This window comes from Phaenicophaeus curvirostris, chromosome 12, assembly GCF_032191515.1.
Source record: "Phaenicophaeus curvirostris isolate KB17595 chromosome 12, BPBGC_Pcur_1.0, whole genome shotgun sequence".
Taxonomy (NCBI): domain Eukaryota; kingdom Metazoa; phylum Chordata; class Aves; order Cuculiformes; family Cuculidae; genus Phaenicophaeus; species Phaenicophaeus curvirostris.
The window spans coordinates 17314937-17334882 of NC_091403.1; the positions used below are offsets into that span (position 1 = coordinate 17314937).

General features: G+C 39.9%; 1 protein-coding gene across 1 annotated transcript in view; it reads left to right on the plus strand.

Moving 5' to 3' along the window:
• Positions 1-19545, plus strand: part of PRTG (protogenin) — an 89621-nt gene extending 70076 nt beyond the window's left edge. Inside the window, exons 12-20 of the mRNA XM_069867040.1 lie at positions 4481-4576; positions 5156-5342; positions 7181-7308; positions 8068-8238; positions 11747-11929; positions 12876-12996; positions 13861-14026; positions 14873-14977; positions 15995-19545. Of these exons, the coding sequence (XP_069723141.1) occupies positions 4481-4576; positions 5156-5342; positions 7181-7308; positions 8068-8238; positions 11747-11929; positions 12876-12996; positions 13861-14026; positions 14873-14977; positions 15995-16384 (1547 nt within the window). The 3' untranslated portion in view covers positions 16385-19545. The remainder of the gene's footprint in view (positions 1-4480; positions 4577-5155; positions 5343-7180; positions 7309-8067; positions 8239-11746; positions 11930-12875; positions 12997-13860; positions 14027-14872; positions 14978-15994) is intronic.
• The last annotated feature ends 401 nt before the right edge of the window (positions 19546-19946 follow it).

Genomic DNA, 19946 nt, shown 5'->3' on the forward strand with positions numbered 1-19946 from the left:
ATTGTTCCTCTTTGCCTCAGGAATGGGAACAAGCCTTCAACCACTACAGAAATGCTAGCAATTGCAAGGGAATTAACTGAAATGATTCTGTTACCTGGCTGTTCAGAGAGATTTTGAAAATGCAGAGGGGAAATCTTGATGTGAGTTTTTTTACTTAAATCGATTGTATGTGTTGAATGGGTTGAGTAAAATCACTGTAATGTGTTTCTGAATAGCAGTGATCTGGGGAAAGATGTGTTGCTCTTGCGTCTGTTACGAGCACGACCAATGACCTCAAAACTTGTTTCCCTGATTTCTGAGCCTCTCAAGCCTCCCGTTGTTGTATAATATGCATGGATGGCATACACTAAATCTGAGACTGTCGGCCCCCCAGGCGGCTGTGCTATCCCCAATCTTTTATCCATGATTTATGTGTAAACTATTCAGGATATCTATGCTGGTTAAAGATAAGAAAGCTCCTAAAGTTTGTTTTCTCTCTGAGGGCATGTCTGGCTTTGAATGTTTGATCCAGCTGATGAACTGCTAGATGAAAGCGTTTGTGCCAAGTTTGTACTGGGGTGCCATTGAGGAGTAAATCATATCCTGAGCCTGTAAACAAAACTAACAGTTGTTAAAAATATTCTGAACAGAGGCTGCTTCAGACAAAAAAAAGTAGTTTCTACCACTTCATAAAACCAATAGTGAGCAAGTATCTGTTGGGACTGGAGGCAGATCTTTGGCTAATGGTGATCTTGTTTTGCATATGGTGAAGCCGTAACCAACATGGAGTCATAGAATAACCAGGTTGGAAGAGACCCACTGGATCATTGAGTCCAACCATTCCTATCAAACACTAAACCATGTCCCTTAGCACCTCGTCCACCCGTGCCTTAAACACCTCCAGGGAAGGTGACTCAACCACCTCCCTGGGCAGCCTCTGCCAGTGCCCAATGACCCTTTCTGTGAAAAATTTTTTACTAATGTCCAGCCTAAACCTCCCCTGGTGGAGCTTGAGGCCGTTCCCTCTCGTCCTGTCCCCCGTCACTTGGGAGAAGAGGCCAGCACCCTCCTCTCCACAACCTCCTTTCAGGTAGTTGTAGAGAGCAATGAGGTCTCCCCTCAGCCTCCTCTTCTCCAGGCTAAACAACCCCAGCAGCGTCTCAGCAGGTACTTTGGTATTTTTTATATTCTCAGCAGGTACTTTTTATATTCTCTGTTTTAGATTATTCTAATATTTAGGCTTTCCTAGGCAGGTACATAATGCAGCTTTCCTTGGCTGCTGTTTGAGTTACAGATACGGGCAGATGGTTTTTCAGTCATCGAAGCAGTAATGTGTGACAGCTTAAAAATTTTGACATCATGTTTGGATTGAACTAGTCTTGCTAACAATTGGGCCATGATGTCCTGAAGGGGAAATAACCGTGGTTTTTAGGTGGTAAAGACTAGTTGAGAGACCTTATTTTTAAACAGGTTCTTCTGTGTAAAGATAATTTTTTTTGAAGTTTCTTGCATTACACTAGAGTAAGATGAGTGGTACTCAACGTTGTGCTTCTTCTAAATGTAGAGCATTAAGTATTTTTAGAAATAAGATTGAAAAACAGTGGTTTTCTCAAAGACATTAGAATTCTTTTTGTGGGAGTTACATTTTTGCCTTTCTTCCACATCCCGTTACTCTTCCTCTTCTCCCCAATCAAGTGTTAATGAGGAATTCAGGTTTAGGTTTGTTTTTTTTAAAAAAAGGAAAAAAAAAGCAATGAGGATAAACAGACCTCACAGGCTCCTCATTCAGCTCAGCAGGGCACTAGAGCTTAGCTATTCTTCATTTCACAGTGAAGACGATCAGTTCTGGGTGACCACTTTCAAAGGGCACAGAGTTTTTGAAGGTGCTCGGCAGGATGATAAATTGTCGTGTCTGTCATCCCATTTCTTGCGGAAGTGCAGCAGGGGTCTCTTCTGCAGGAACTTGTAAAGAAAAAGACTGTGACACTTGGCAGGCTGGATGCTGCCTGTTTGTTTGGAATCTGTTCGAGGGTCTGCTCAGTAGTAACTGAAATTAAGTTGGTTGGAAGAATGGATGGGAGAATTGATGATTGTAACAACCTCCTAAGTCACCGTAACTATTTTGTTGTGTTCGAATCGCTTGCAGTTTTGAAGCTCAGTTATCTTTTGGTTGGGCTCAGTGTTTCTAAATGCACCTTCCCTTCACATTTTTTTTTACAAATCTTTAAGATATTTTAAATATTTCCATAGACTATCTTAGTATCTTTCTGAATTTTCAATATTAAAATTCTGTATTTTCTTTTATCACATGCTTAAGGAATAACCTTATCCCCTGTGTTTTTGTCTATCTCCTGCTTTTCTTTGATAGTAGTTTGTTGGCTAGGAACAACTGATGTCATCTCTTAAAGTCATTCCATAAGGTGAAAAAAAAACTATGAAGCAAATGAGAATTTTGCCCTAGTGTAAAAAAAAAAATAGTAATTTTTGACATTTTGTTGTTTGTATGGTGTACTTGTCATATTAAATCTATTTGAAAAATGGGAATGAGCTCCTCTTGCCTGTTCTGCATGTTAAAGATATCAAAGAAGTATTTTAATCCAAATTTAAGAGCCCCTTTTTCTTTATACTTATGCTTACGTTTTAGTAAAATAGTCTTTTAGAAGTAAATATGCCTAGGGGAGTGTAAAGTCTACCTAGCAATCTCTCTTGTAAAGGTAGTGTTGGTAACTACAGCACAAAAAGATTGCCTGTTTCAAAATATGAAAAAATGCACAAAGTGCTTTATTATGACATTACTCTGCAGTCTTGATAGAAACGTCAAATCATAGAATAGTTTGGGTTGGAAGGAGCCCTAAAGCCCATCCAGTTCCAACCCCCCCTCCATGGGCAGGGACACCTCCCACTGGATCAGGCTGCACAAAGCCCCATCCAACCTAGCCTTGAACACCTTCAGGGATGGGGCAGCCACAGCTTCCCTCGGCAGCCTGGACCAGGGCCTCACCACCTTCATCGTGAAGAAACCAGTTGTTAATTTTGCATTGCTAATGCAGAGACTGCAGAGGGAGCTAACGAACTGATGTAAACAGAAGTCCTATTTATGGGGAAGACAGACAGGGATTTATGTTCCTACTTGTTTCATGAGAGAGGTCACGTCAAATCTTTTTTTCAAAAATCTCTTTTCAAAATGCAAAAGAGGAGAGCTTATTTTGAGAAGGGATAATACTATGGTATTTTAGGGCAAGTAGAAAGGAAACAAACAAGATCAGTACAGGTATGTAACATCTGTCTAGTCCTTCTGAAAATCTTATTAGAAAGAAATAGGTTAAAGAAAATAGAAGAGTAAAATGCTCCGATATCTACAGCAGTATTGGGGTAAAGTTTAGCTGAACCCAGAAGAGCTCATACGTACTAGTAACAAGTGCTGCAAACTTGCAAATCGTTGTCCCTGGAGGTGTCCAAGGCCAGGTTGGATGGGGCTTTGGGCAGCCTGATCCAGTGGGAGGTGTCCCTGCTCATGGCAAGGAGTGGGACTGGATGGGCTTTAGGGTTCCTTTCAACCCAAACGTTCATTGTGTGGAAGGGATTTGTTGCAAATACCATTGCAAGGGAGCAGGCTGCAGAGAAGCAGTGCAGCCACCCTGGTGGTTTGCCCTCAGAACCACCTATGGGTACCCTATGCCATCTCCACTTACAGAAAGCTCAAGGCCCCTTTCTAACTCGTTTCTCCATACTATTTTTCACTTGAATCAAGGCCAGTGTATCACTAACAGAACTGAGACAAGCAGCAAACTGCAATATGGGTACCCAAAGACATGACCAAAGACAGGGAAATAGGGAGACCCTCCAGGCTAGGAACTGTGACCTTCTAAGAATGCCAGAACCAGCTTTCACGAAAACATGTGGAAGTTGTGAGTCAAAGGCATTATTAGCAATCACTGTTGTTTCACAGTGTATCTCCTCTCAGAACCCAGAACCAAAACGCTTCCTATTTCTTTGCTGACTCCTATCTTCCTGCCTTTGCTTTGATTGCCCTGCTTCATTACAGCCTGCTTATCCAGAAAGAAATGTTGGTTTCTGTGAACTTCATGCTGTTTGTGTTAACAAATCTTTATTATCGACTGAAAGCACTTTCAATATGTTGAATGCTACTATGAAATCTAGCTCCGTAGCTGTGAAGGTGTGATTTTGTTACAGATAGAACTGTGATATTTATCATACTCCCATTGATTTCTGTTACAAATTTTGGTTTCAGGCTTTCAGAAGCAAGACTGGGAGATTATGTGACTGATCCTCGTGCAGTCTGGGGAAAGATTCAGGGAAATTTGCAGAGCTGGAGAAAAGACAGGCTTCTAGGCATCCAGCAAATTTATCGGTCTGCTGATTGTAGCAGACAGGTTTTGAACTAAACTTGCAGGAGAATCAAGTTATCTCACTATCTGTGGGAGTCTGAAAGTCCTTTTTTTTTTATTTTAGTCTAATTATTCCTCTTCTCTTTGTGCAGATCCTAGAAGAAAGTATCATGTGAGGCTGCTGGCATATAACAGTATGGAAGAAGGTTATCAGGCAGACCAAACAGTCAGCACTCCAGGATGTGTCTGTAAGTGTTGTAGGTGCATGAAGAATTTATTAAGAACCGAGTTGTTTCAAGGTCTCAGCAGCTCTGTGGTTTTCACCTATAAATAATCAAGTAATTCAGTGTAAAAACAGAGAATCAGAAAGGTCATATCTGTGACAAATACTATCCTAGTCATCCTGCAACTGAGACAGTCTCCTCTGTGTTCGTGTACTGCAGCTGAGGAAACAAGATAGCCACCAAGCAAATTTCTTGCCGTACCGGATTGTCTGCATCATCTAACCAGTGACATATCATGTATCTTATGAGAGATTCATCTCTCTCCCTTGTCCCTGTTTTACAGTTTTGACTAAATAAATGGGACAACAGAAGTGATATGTGATGTGTGTTGAGTTGGGAGGAATCTTTAATAGCTAGAACCAGATTCCTAGGTCTGAATACCAGGTATTGCTGGGTAGGGTCAGATTTGAATCTAAGCCTGTGGGTTCAGACCTGTCTCTTAATCTTACCAGCATCTGTATACTAGTAAGTATACCGTATACTGTCTGTATACTGGTATACTAGTTCACTAAATAATTCATGCTCCTTTTTTGTTTTAAACAGCTGTCCGTGATCGCATGGTGCCACCACCACCACCCCCTCACCACCTCTATGCCAAAGCTAACACTTCAACTTCTATCTACCTTCACTGGGGAAAGCCTGCCTTTACATCTGCACAAATCATTAACTACACAGTCCGCTGCAACCCAGTGGGGCTGCAGAATGCTTCTCTGGTTCTCTACCTTCAAACGTAAGTGCAGCGCTACTAATGAGTCTTGGGTTTGCCGTTTCCAGATCCTTCCCACTCAATTTCTACTCTTTCTGCCCGCTCTTAACTACATTTTACTGTAACAACTTTTATCTCCCTTAGAGGACTGTCTTTTGCCTAGCGGCTGCTAGTTCTGTTTCTGGGGTTATTTAATATGTATTTGTACAACAGTTTAATTCTCTACCTGTGATCCTTATGTTGGATCCTTGGACAAGCTCTTGAGTTTTCCATGGCTTTTCACCTGTCTAAGTTGTATTTAATTTTAAGGTCTTCTTCAACCAAATGAAAGAGGTTACCTATTTTACAGGTAACTTGTCTGAGCAAAGATGGGACTTAGTCCAGTGTCTGATTTTAAGACTGGAAACAAGAATTTTTGAATTTTGAGGGGCTGAGAGTGTTTTTGGGGGAATGTCATGTTCCTGAGTGTGTGTGGTACCCTGCTAGGAACAGGAAGCTGAGTAGGAACTACAGCTTGCTTTTAAGTGAAGCAGTGCATGAGCCACAGAATGGCAGAACAGGGAAGAAATTCTGCCTGGGGTTGGTGTTCATCTCTGCCCAGGTGGTATGGGAGCCTGTGCTGGGAGCCGTGATGCTGTTGAGGGAATACCTGTATGTGTAGCTTACTCAGTATTTGGGTTTACTTAGGCCCTCTGAATGAGAAAAATGCTGTCTTAAAAGATAGTTTCCATCCTAATATTGATGGTTTTCTCTTCAAAGAACTCTGCTGTGTAACTCCTGACTTATTGATTAGACTCAGTATATGTGAGATTCTTAGTGTGCAATGTCAAGCGTAGCAATGATGCTCATTTTTGTGATTGGATGAAACTATTGCAAATATTCTTTGAATCATGGAATCATTAGGTTGGAAAAGACCTTTGAGATCATCAACGCCAACCGTATCTGTCTACTACTAAATCATGTCCTCAAGCATGTCACCTACCCACCTTTTAAACACCTCTGTGGATGGTGACTCTATCGCTTCTCTGGGCAGGGAGATGACTGCCTTTGCAGTACGGAGGATGAAAATACTCAATGAGATTTAATAAGGCGATATCTACACAGTAACACCATTTTCAAATGAGATTTAATCTCAACTTGGGTATTTTCACCTGGAATTAACCTTGGTGTTTACGAAAGATTTCCCCCTGCCCCCAGAATCAAAATAAAGCAGAATGCCTACAATTGACATTGTGATCAAATAGTAAATTTCAATATTAGAACTAATATAATAAATTTCACAGTTAATAAATTACAGAACATGACTATGAGATAAGTAGGGAACACTCATATTCTTCAGAGATTCTCTAAACACTGAGGCGAGAGAGGCCATAATTAGAAAGGGAAGTTGCAGATGTAGACTCTCTGTTCTGTGAAATGAGAAGCAGATCCAGGAAAACGTGATGGAGCCAACAGCATGTCCCTTTCAGTTGTGGTGCTGGCTGGGGTTTTAGGTGTTACTCCAGCTTGAAGCATAGTGTCCCATGGACGAATGCAGAAAGGCTGGAGTTTGGGGTACCTACTGGTGATCTGGGTGATAATATTCTTGGACTTGCTTGTACATCAGCTGTCCAGACAAGCTTTATTGAAACTGGAGTTCAAGTCAACTGACAGCAGCCGTCACATCCTCCAGAGAGCTCCATGGTTAGTACAATTGCTTTTTCGCATAGACAAAGCAGGTGGACCATGTGTTTGGACTTGAACTGGTTTGTCTTGTGTTGAACTGACAGTGAGAATCTGTTCATAGTGACTAAGAGCATTTGAGTTTGGATATTGAAGTTGATTGCTGCTGTTAAATTTATTTTATTCCTTCGTCTGTATAGGTCAGAGACTCACATGTTAGTTCAAGGTCTTGAGCCAAAAACCATGTATGAGTTTGCGGTTCGGCTGCATGTGGACCAGCTCTCCAGTCCTTGGAGTCCAGTGGTCTATCATACTACCCTTCCAGAAGGTAAGGAACCACTAGGAAAGGACCATGTGGTTCTAAGAAGGAAGTTTTGTAAACCAAACGGCCTGAAAAATTGCTTCTTAATTTTAAGCAGTCTATAGAAGAGAAATACTTTCCTCTGAGATACAGGTACTGTTCTCAGTGAGAACAGAAAAATGCTGTCAGGAAAATGCATGTTTTGGAACTGTGAAATTCTTTTTTTCAAAATCTACCTAAATCTAGTAATGATTTTTCTATAGAATGTAGTATACTTACACCACTAGCAACCGCTGAATGAGATAACTTCAATAAAAAATTTAAAATATGTATTGAAGAGGTAGGGCTGATTCATAGACATTGTTAAAACGTATTTTTAAACCCAGTTTTATAAACTGGAAGAATATTGCACATCTACCACCCTAGCCACTGGTTTACTTTTTTGTCAGCTTGGTCAGTGAAAATCTCATATTCATATTCTCAGCATTGCAATGCTTGGGATGTACCTGTTCACAGGGTAGTGATGTGATCTTTTTTGTCAGTAACTGTTTCCTTCTGGACTTGATGGGAAAGTATGAAATTAGCTTTTACAAGATCTAAGCTATTGACCAGGTCAGAGTTAACAGGAAAATTTCTCTTGAGCAGCTATAAGGATGTGGTTTTTTTATAAGTTGTTTATCTGGGATGTAGCAGTAGCCATTAGGTCTGCACATCAGTTTCTTTCTGAGCAATTTAATTGCATGTAAATTAGGTTAGCCTAATAGCATTGTGCTACTGTTCTCACAGCACCATCTGGCCCTCCAGTAGGAGTGAAGGTGACTTTGATAGAGGATGATACTGCTTTGGTTTCCTGGAAGCCACCTGACGGTCCTGAAACTGTTGTTACACGATATACTATCCTCTATGCATCTAGAAAGTCTTGGATTGCTGGGGAATGGCAAGTGTTGCACAGAGAAGGTAAACTAAAATCATAAACCTATGCACTGGGGGCAAACAGTGATGCTACTTATGCTACTTATGCTTATGCTTTGTTACTTTCAGCTCCGTCGGGTGACAGTAAGAAAGGAATTCATATAAATGTTCTCATAAAAGTTATAATTAATTTAGAATTATTCCCATAGTTGTAATGAAAATGTAATAAAAAACCAATTAATACTCAGAAAGTGAGGGGGAGAGGGCCTCTGCGTGGTCTTGGGGCTCAGTGCACGCATGCGAACCAAAACATCTCATAAATCTAATTATATCCATCTTATTTCTGTTGTAAGCATGATTGTGATGGTTTCATTTTGTAAATGCACTCTTTCAGATCTGACGTCTCTGAATTGTCTTGCTCTCTAGAAGTAAATAAATGTGTCTGTGTAGGTTTATGTGTTTCTTTTGATCACTGCCAATCCAGTTAGCTCAGTTTGCTTAATGAACTTTCCCCTACTCCCAGTAAATTGCTCTGCAAATTCAATTTAACACTCTGGCTCTATTCCACCGCTGAGCCCCAGCTAGCCAATCTAACAGTAACTCAGGTATGGTAATATGAACTGCAGTCACATCTTTGAGATTAGATGTAAATATAGTCTAAATGTCTATAGACACTTCCAGAACACTACTATGATTTCAAGAGCTATGTCAAGAACAGATTTCTGCTATAGCTAGAAAAAAGAAAAAAGCATTTACTGTTCAGTTGGTATTCAAAATAGACAAAGACAGTTCAGAATAGATAACATTCTAATAATGTATTAAACCAGAGAGGGGGAAGCTCAGTGTTACAGAGACAACTCATGTGTTTGAGTAACTTATTTATTAGGATTGCCCAGGGAGAGTTTTGTTTTTCTGTGTTGTTTCGTGGCTGACAGCTTAGTTGTCAGCAGAGAGCAAGGCTTTGAGTTTTCTGCAGAGAAAATCCATAAAACTTGATGGCTGCACTCACAGAGGACAATTTGTTTTGCCATCAGTGAACTGTTTTAGTTCAAAGATGGTTCTTGTCCTTTGTGCTGCTCCTGAGGAGACAGCGAAGGACCAGCAGCTGTTTGGAGAGGTGGCAGTGGCGCTTTGACTGTGCTGGAGCGGGATGGTATTTGTTGGGCTGGCCTCAAACAGAATGGGCAGCTGTGGAGAATAACAGTTAAATGACTATTAATTTTAAGCAAAATTTTTAAAAAATAACCAATATCTTAAATATCAATGAGGTTTAACTGTGGTTTTAAATTACTAAAACTGTTCAAAGAAACAATGATATAAAGTTGTCCCATTAAATTTTTGAAAGAAACAGTGATGTGAAGCTGGAATATTATAGGACAAATTTAATGTTAATTTTTACTCACTAGAAACACACCAGATTTAAATTCACAGAGAGCTTATATTTGAAGAATAAATCCTGTCATTCTGGTGATGACATGCTGTATTTATTGTATGCAGCAAAGTGGCTGAATTGCTTTCAGGTATTTTCTTCAGCTCAGCGATGACTGAAACTTGAGCAGCATCTCAAATAGATATTTTGGATGAGGGGATGGTAATAACAGTAAACATTTTCATGTGTTTCTATACTGAAAGTGTTGGAGGGTATAAGCAAATGAAGACCTGCACATCTCAGTATATTACTATGTTTTAGAGTCATGGAATCTGGGCATCTTGGCACATTAAGACAATCTGTACTGCTCTTCATTAAAGTCCAGATGAAAAGGCCTGTGAAAGAAAGTAAGTGTGTAGAAGTAAAATGGACAAATGATAATCCTGTGACAGTCCTTTCATAGGCAATTTGAGGTAGAAGTAGGGTCTGGGGTTTTTAACGCACTTACTCTAAGATCAGGTATCCCTTTGCAATAAATAGCTTTGTTTTGTCCTGACACTAAACTTTTTCTGCAGAAGATTGTGGATTCTTAACCCCATTCCTCTCCCATACCTCCAAAGACACTCCTCCAAATAAAAATATAACGCCCCAAACCAAACAACCACAAACCAACCCTCTCAGTTCTAAAAGTCATAGCGTGGGATTTGGTTCATTCTTGCAAATTTCTACCAATCCACCGAGTTAAAAACAAAAACCTTGTAATATAACTTGTGTTAGCTATGGCAGAATTAGAAAATAAAACTGCAGTTTGCTCATTTGCGATGTGAGTTACCTTTCAGCCGCCTCCCCCTTTCTCCAGTTCTCTTCAAGCAGATCAGAAGTTACAGCCTTTACACACTTGGTGTGCAGTAAATCAGTACAAAGTGCTTACTGGCTTTAGCGATGCAGCAGATTTGAAAGGAGCTGGTGAGAAAGAGCCTGTAATATTGAAACGTGACCTTTCGCCCTTGCTGGTGCTAAATAGTACAGCTCCTTTGGTTACAGATACCTCACATTTTACTTCAAATGCTTTCAGCTAATGGGTGTTTTTTATGCAAGAGCAGAAACAGCTTTTGAAGTAGCTTCCCTTTTGCCAAATGTATAATCTTTTCTGTCAACACAACAACCTTATATTTTGTACGCTCCCATGATACTATAAATCCTGACTTCTGGAACTGATTTGAAAGGTTGAAATTTAGACCTGAGTCTGAAAAAGTCAACAGAGTGTGTGAGAGAACAAGGGATAGATTTGGTCCTGTAGCTGCCACTGTTTAGGGAAAGAAAAACAATGTATTTCTATGTTAGGAAGAAACACAGGCATTTTAGAAAAGAGTTGAATTTTAAGCAGCAGTCTGCAGTCTCTGGATAGGCAAAAGCTCTTATTGACTTTGATATGAGTTTTCCCTGTCTAAGGACAATGCAAGTGAATTCTATTTATGTTCTTAATCTGTTTTTGCTGCCTTCAGGGACTTTAGGAAATGAATCCTTAGCATGTGAGAGACATTTTCTATAATATTTTTAGTAATAGAGCTTAGATGCATAGTAATCAAGGAAGCCTACACAGGTCTAAATAGGGTTTAATTTTATTTTAAAAGCATGGTATAATGTACTCTTATCTGTCTGTTCACTTTACCAACTAGACCTGAAATGTGATTAACTGAACCTGGATTATTTTGTTATGACAATTTTCATTCACATTCCTGGTGCAGTGGATTCATGGAAGAGAAACGCATGGATTAGTATGTGAGGGGGGCTCTAACATTCTGCTTTCTCTGCCTGGAAGTCTGGTTAATGCTTGGAGCATCTCCTCACAGATACGATCACAACATAAATGCCATCCCATTGAAATGCAGGGAGTGCTAGATTTAGGATTAGTGTGCTGCGTATCACAGTCAATACTTGACTCTTTGTTTTGAACTGTACTGGCACTTCAGAGTGTGCTGTGCTCAAGCAGTACGGAGAGAAAGGACAGAAGGGACAAGCAGGCAATCCCAGTTTTCATTCTGTACCCTGTATGTGCGGGTTAGAACATACAGATGTGATTGCAGGTGGTATTGGAAAGAAAGTGTGGGCCCCAACATCTAAATCTCAGTCTGTTCCCACAGATCCTGCCTAATTGGAACTGTTTTTTAAATCTTTTCATAGGAGCAATGACCATGGCCTTGCTGGAAAACCTTGTAGCAGGAAATGTCTACTTGGTCAAAATAGCAGCCTCCAATGAAGTGGGAGAAGGACCCTTCTCAAATGCAGTAGAACTTGCTGTCCTGCCAAAGGAGACATCGGAGTCTAATCAGAGACCTAAACGCTTGGATTCAGGAGATTCCACAAGTAAGTAGCAATGTTATGACTACTGCTGTCACAAGTACCAGGAAAAAAAGATCCCTGTTTGATTTAGCTTGTTTAACTTTCTGGGTAAACCATTCTGTTTTAGGTGAGGCTGTCCTAACAGTGTCATGTTTTCTTCTGAATGAAACCATTTTCGGATTTTTACCTCAGTTCAACTCAGAACTGGTTTAATTCTTTTGGAAGTTTGCCTTTCAAATGAGAATACATAACTTTTTTTTTTTATATATAACACCAACTTTGCAGCCACACTTCTAAGGCACTTCTTTTAAGTCCTTTATTTGGCTTGAGAGACCAGTAGCACTTGGGTCAGTTAGAGCCAGACAGCCCAGCAGAGATGAGGTGGTATCTCAAATGCATCTGAAATTTGCTGGTTCCTGGTATTCCAGCATCCCAAATCAACCTGCCAGGCAGCGATAATACCAGCATCTATTTTCACCAAAGAAGTCAACCCCACCTGCAGCTATCCCACCTGCAGGGAAAAACTATGTGTTACCTTGTGGAAATTAAGGTATCATTAGGGGTTTCCCCATAAGAATGGAAGAACACATTGTCTTTGACATAGAAGAGGATGTATCTAACCATTCTAGGTGACAGTGGCTGGACCTCCCAAGCCTTTTCCTTTTGTTCCCTGTCAGGAAGGGGTTGGAGAGAGCTGCTCAGTTCCATGTTGTTGGGTCACTGAAGAGGCTGGGATTGTGGGTCGGTCCTTTCTTCCCCTCCCACACCAGGACTGCATACACCAGACTGTTTGGTCTACAAATTCTGTTTTCAAAAGTGTCAAAATGTGTGACACAGAAGGTCTGGAAAACTCATTAAAAGGAAGCGTTTGTCTCTCTGGTTGTGACTGTAACCCTGTTAATTTTCAGACAGGGAGCAGGTGATAACTCTTCTTATTTACTGAGGCTTTCTATATTCTTTTTTGCTTTAGCTTATTCTGACTATTACCATCTGGACCAGAAATCAATGACTGGCATTGTTGTTGGGGTTTGCATAGCCTTGACCTGCATCCTTATCTGTATCCTGATCTTAATTTATCGCAGTAAAGCCAGGTATGTTTAAGCTCCTGGAGACTGAGCTTTCTCTGTGCACTAATTCTCGGGACACGCTTTCTTCTCCAAGAGTTTTAAGTTCTCTTGAGTTCTCTGTCTCTTCACCTGCTCCTACCTACAGTGGACACCAAGCACTTTGTTGGCTTTTCCTACTTTACCCAAGTCTGTTCTCCAATGAAAAGAAGGAAGAACTTTCAGAATGAGTCAGTGGTGCTTTGACAGCTAAGTATGAGGCATGTTTTCAAATGAAAAAAAACCCTTTTGAGTCAGATAAGCATGCTGCTCTACATCATCTGCTCTTCCTGCTCAACCCTCCAGCCCGCCCAGACCTGGTTGCAAGGCTTTAACCCTCTGGTGATGCTGAACACGAGGAACTCAGACATAAAGCAGTGATGGGGCATAAACTGGCCCACTGACTCTGCTCATAACTTTGGGATCAGAACAAATATAAGTTACTTGAAATAATAAATCAAAAAACTGTCTCAAAGCATATTTTAGTAACAGAGTGTTTTAGCATACATGCAGGAAAACATATGGATTGGGAAACAGTCTCTGTGTAGCATTGTGAAAAGGTCTTAATATCATTAATGGTTACTTCCTCCAAGTAGTATTACTAATCGTGAAAATTCTTGTCTGCTTGTAAGCTTATAGCCTACTGTGTATGATTAACTCGGAGCAGATGTTATTTTTATCACAATGAATAACATTAAAATTCCTTGAGAGTTAGGAGTATCATATAGCAAAATGAAAATGCCAATAATATACCAATATTACTTGATTAGAATAGCTTTAAAGTTTATCCTTGATTTTTTTTTTTAATTTTCTTCATGTGGTTCATTTTTATTCCTGCTTAACATTGTATAGGAAAACATCTGCTCCTAAACCTGTGCAGCAAAGCACTGACCAGCTGTCACATACCAGTATCTCATTAGCCAGTGCTAATGAGGTGGAGAAGAGTATTGAAGGAATTGCAGAGAATGAAGAATCCTTGTTGCCAATGATAGTGGGAAACAGCTTCATCGATGCTAAGGTACTGCGAGCTTTACTCACTCCCCAAATGGGAATCTTTCTTTAGAACTCATTTCTCTAGCATCTGAGTCCTCATTGAAAGTAAAATATGAACACTACAAATGCACAGCCCCTTAGTTTAATGGGACAAGCACAAGTTTGGCAATCCACAGAGTCAAGAGTCATCTTAAAGTTCAGCTAGAGAATCCGATTCGATACACTTGTCCTACACAGTACTGTGCAGATGGCAGAATTCGGCTCGGGCACAGCATCAAAAGATAAAAGCTTCACAGACTTGGGACTACCAGGTGACCTCTGCTAGTCCAAGGAGATAGGTGAGAGAGTCTTTGTCAGCACGTTAGTTCAGTGAGCACTTCTGTACAATCAAGTTAAGTATGACACAAAACTGGTATTAAAAAAAACCATTATTTTTTTGTATATTTACTGGGAAGATGGTGTTATATTTTATAAATTCATATTTGGTCAAATTATAAATTCACTTAGATGGCGAGATGTGTGAGTGGGTGTGTAGAATCTTACAGCCCCTAAGTCCAGTGTGACAAAACAGCATTGACCTTACTTTCATATGCAGACAATACTGATTTAGGGCTTGCAAACTTGAATGGAGCTGCTACCTGAGGATAGGCGCAAGAGCTGGGGAACGGAAATGGACCCCAGATCTGGTCTTGCCTTGTCTCAAGCAGTAGATGAATACCAGATCACAAAAAAGACGACTGAGCACCAAGACTTCATTTGTCTACCTTTTCAGTATGGAGCCAGTAGGTAGGAATAGAAAAATATTTTCAACTATCTTAGAAATTTAATTTGTTGAAATAAATGTCTCTCTGTGTGTCTCCCTCTGCTGCAGGGGGGATCTGATCTGATTATTAACAGCTACGGGCCTGTCACAAAGGCCAACTGCAAGAAAAGGTGGCTGTTCTTCCAAGATACTAAGAAGGTGAAGACTGAGGAGGTAATTGGTCTAACGAGCAGAGATGCAGTCTTTACTGTAATACCCTGTATTTGCAAAGGAGGATACTTTTCACTGTGGAAAAGCGTAATTAGTGGTCTAAGTTTTAATTGGATTATTTCACTTGTGTTATGGTTGATGGTGTTCTACCTTGTAGTCAAGTCTGATGGAAGTTTCATGTTCTGTCCCGTTGTCAGCTGTTGTAACTCTTACAGTTAACTGATTGCTTTCTTGCTTATGCCCTTTTATCTGTGAGCAAAAGGATTTCTTGTGTACTGTGTGTATGCATGGCATCCACAGTACGACATCTACAGAGATCTTGCATAAATATAAATACAAATTAAATATGTATTTATAAATGAAAATAATATAAAAATATAAAAAATCCCCTCCTACCCTGGCAGCTAAAACTTTATTTGCTGAAAAGAAACCAAAAGAGGGTAATTAAATGATTTACCCAAAGTACTGAAGAAACTGGGAACTGTCTGGCTTCTGAAATTGTGGCTGTGGATCTGCTCTCATGTAAATTCACACCTATGAGCTATTGAATTGTAACTTGTATTGTGCTCTTGTATGTTTAAAGAATAGGAAGTCTCGAAATCTGCATTGTAAATTCACGTTCCAAAATATTTCCAGAAGCAGCTGCATATTTCTGATACCTCTATAAGCAAAATATTTGCTACCGTACAAGGAGTAATGCTTAAAGAATATGCATGAAGGGATGGGAGACAGCTCTACCAAGTATATTTTTAAAGCGCTGTGCAGGTTTTTCCAGTGAAATGATTCTTGAATAGCCATGCTTAGCTAGAAGGTATGATATCGTCTATTAAGGAAAAGTATCAGCAAGACTTGAGATTGATTGATTCTTTTTAAGCTCCTGTAGGAAAGCCCACATTGTTCCGAGCTGATGCCATTAGAGGCACTCTGGTGGAATGGGAGATAGGAAATGCAGTAAAAATTCAAGTTATGGCTCAGCTTTTCAGAGGCTGAACAACCTTTCTCTCTCTGCTTTTTGTGTAGCCTAGGAGAAGGTTTGTCCAGGCGGTGTGTCTGTATCAGCCGGGCACCACTGTGCTGATCAGCGAGGATGACTCCCCGAGCTCTCCTGGCCAGCAGTCTAATTTCCAGATGCCATTCAGTATTGTCGCCGATACGGAGCATTCGGCCAACAGCGAAGGAAGCCACGAGACTGGTGACTCCGGAAGATTTTCTCACGAGTCCAATGATGAGATACACCTCTCCTCTGTGACAAGTGCCGCACCTTCCACTACCAGTCCTTTTGTAAGCAGTGACTTGGGTGCAAACGTGATGAGCCCTGGAATAAGTAACTGCACAGAGTCTCCTCTGCCATTTACTACTGACCAGACTCCTACCTTGCCTTGTCAAATACACTCTGCAGTGCAAAACTGACATCCTTACGGCCACGCCAGACATTCTTGCAGTGTATGTCTGTTCGAAGGACAATGAACAGGGAGCCGAAGTTTTATTGTGGAAAGCCTGACTAACCTAGCAGGCAATCCCATATTTCTGTTGAATGTTTTTTTTGTTTTGTTTGGTTTGGTTTTTTTTATAAACTCACTCATTTTGAATGTTCGGTGGTCAACAAATGTGAAAGGACAGTGAAAATTTCTGACTAAAGTTAAAAATCTGTCACTGGAGCGAAGGGAAGGCTGTTGGCCCTTTTGCTGACTATCTACCTCAGTTTGCCGAGAGGTGAACTCTGAATGACGACTGCTTTACCTCATTTGTGTTCTAGTTGGTCTCAGCTATGGAACTGATGATACTTCCTAGTAGTGTTGTTTTATTTTGAGTTTCTTTTTTGTTTGTTTTCAGTTGTGTGTAGAATATATGTGTGTTTGCATGTGGTTGCGTGCACATGTGTGCGCTCAGTCATTAGGGAGTTGTATAGGTAGGGGAACAAGATTGTTTAGCTGAAGCTCTGTCTTTAAAAAGAAGAAAACCTCAAGAGTATAAAGTGTAATGATTTAATGTGGTTGACACTGAGGATGTTAAAAACTGGGAAAACGTGCTTCCACACATGCAGCCACATGAAATCATGAAATCTTTTGTACCTCTTGATTTCTCATAACCCCAGTAAGCCTAGGACAGTGCCTTTCCCCCAGAAACTCATGCCAGCAACTGCTGGCAGGACGTATGCTATATCCTTAGGGCTCTGGGATGTGTTGGATTCCCCACAGTGACAAAAGTTGCCCCTTTATCGACAGTTAATGCTAAAAAGCATGGCAAAATGAAGAAATATTCAGCATTTCCAAACAGTCTGGCTCTGCCAGAGAGTCACGGAATAGGCAATAATGTCGAGTATTTCAGTGTCACAGTACTTCTTTGCAATGGTGCCTTGCATTATATATTAGGAAATCACTGATTTGCCTTATGCGTTTTTAGTATTCATAAAGTTGCTTTGGAATACAGAAAGATGCCTTAAATGCTTCTTAAATGTTATAAGTAAACTGTATCATGAGTTTATAGTTCACTTTTACCCAGCTTTGAGTGCTGATAAGCACTGCTAGCATTATCTCAGAGCTGCTATTAGGCAAGGAGCAGGATTGCATCCTTCGCCTAGTGTGCTGTTAGCCAGGAATTTTAGCTCAGGGAGTGATGTTACCCACATGCCAATCTAAAACTCCGATTAGGCTACCATGAGAAACAGAAAAGCCAGAGCTTTAGTTGAAGAGTCTGTTGAAAGAGGCGAGTACTGCTACTGCCTTGAACCCGTGCAATTCCTGTTTTATACTACCTCCTTTAAATGTTATTCTAGTGGTCTTTTTGGTTTGTTTTTTTTTTTGTTGTTGTTGTTTCTTCCTGTACTCAGGGAACAGTTTTACTTTTGAGCTGCCTCACGGAAACGTGGAGCAAACCGACAGGGTATCACGTTTTGTTTTTTTAGTAGGAGAGAGGAAGAGAGAAGGGAGGAGGTTGGAATCATCCAAGGTTATAAACTTGCCTGTATCTATATCCAGTCCTCATCTCCACTCCTCCTCTCCTTTTACTTTAAAAAAAAAAAAAAAAAGAAAAACAGATTAGGCATATGTTTTAACTTTATAAACTGTTTCGAGTGTAACCTCGTGAGCAAGCAGCCAGAGGGACTCCTGACTCTATTGAAGTCTGTCAGAACTCCCATTGACTTTTCTGGAGCCAAGAGATCAATATTAAGATAGGCCAGGCTCACTTTTATTCCTTATGTATCAAAAGCTGGTCAGACGTTGTCAATAAGTCCACTCATTCTGTCTGTTTTGTGTTGATGAATCAGCCTCTACTTACTGTAGTACTTTACCTTGTACCTGTTGGCTAGTTCCGAGCCAAACAGTGCACATTCACCTTTTCATAACAGTGTTGATTCAAACGCTTTAAAAATAATCTTGTACCAAAGACTTTTCTGTAGAAGAGAAGGAAGCTGCATATTGTCCAGAAATATTTGAACTATTAAAAGCTATAGGTTTGAAGAGCTGAATACATTTTATTGTATACGTAGTTACTAACAAAAAAAATAATAGGGCTTCTTGATTGTAGTAGTTGGTTGCATAGATGAGTCGTATGCTTCTACAATTTTAACTACCTTGTTGTTACAAGAGCCTTTAAAGAAAATTATTATAATACCAGCAGATATCTCCAAAGACTTCCAAGTGTAATTTTTTCTCCAGCACGTAGTTGATCGACAATACAGTATTAAGCAAAATATTTTTAAATAGTTTTTTAGCTACTTGCTGAAGAAAAAGCAAACTTTTTCACCAAAGATTTATTTTTGGTCTCATCAGGCAGAATGTTTAGTGTACAGCAGAGTACTGTTTCTAGTTAGGTAAAGTGTGAAATAATCAAAACTAGATTAAGAATGTGTAACTGTAGCATGAAGTTTCACACTTCATCTTTCAGAGTAGCCTATTCTGTTAGTTTCATTCCAAAAGAGCTGATATGCAGACGGTAACTGCTTCTCCAAAGACTTGTTTGCTGTAAGTACTGATAATCAGGTATAATTTTATGATCTTCATTACAGGTCGGTACTTTAAATCCTAAACTTTTTCTTCCAGAGACCCACTCTGTAGTTTAACCCATGGATAATTTGACAGAAAGAGACTTCGTATACAATTTGTCAGTCTAATATAGATGCTCTAATTTCAATAGCCAAAGAAATGAAAATGTTCAGTGTGCTAGAGAGCAGCGCATCCAGAACTCTCCTCATCACTTAATGTTTTTTTTAAGGTACTTTTTATCAGCAAATAAAGAAAACCAAAGATATTTAAGGTTACCTCAGCATAAAGGCAAGCTTAGTTAGGTATTAATTATTCTGTCTTTTTCTTTATTTTTATGTTAACCAAATATGTTTCTCCAGAACCCAGTGTACATTCATGTGCTTCCTTTTGCCTTGTCACATAGCCATGATTACTACAGAACAAAAAATACTTTCTCCTCAAAATTCATGGCCTATCACTAACCTATCACAAGATTTTTGAGAGAAAATGTGTCTTATGATTGGAAACTCCAACAATGTAAGCAAAGGAGTCTCCACAAAAAGTGTGTAGAAATTGATATTTTCTGTAGTAAACTCAATGGCAGAATCAATCACAGAATCACAGAATAACCAGGTTGGAAGAGACCCACCGGATCATCGAGTCCAACCGTTCCTATCAAACACTAAACCATATCCCTCAGCACCTCGTCCACCCGTACAATCCTTCATGACTGTATCAGTGCGAAACTGGGCTCGAAGTTTAAATGCTTCCTATCCTTGAAGGCAACACATGTAATTATCGACATGATATTACAGATATTGATTTTCTTAGAAGCCATACCTGTGGCTGTCTAAGGAAATCAGTTTTTCATATGTAAATGTTCATTCCGTTTGCCTAGAAAGAGCTGGCAGGTACGCAGCAGGCAGAATGGTTTCAGGTTTTCCAGTATTTTTTTTTTTCTTGGTTATGACTGTGAAAACTGGGTCCTGGAGAAAAAAAAATTATCA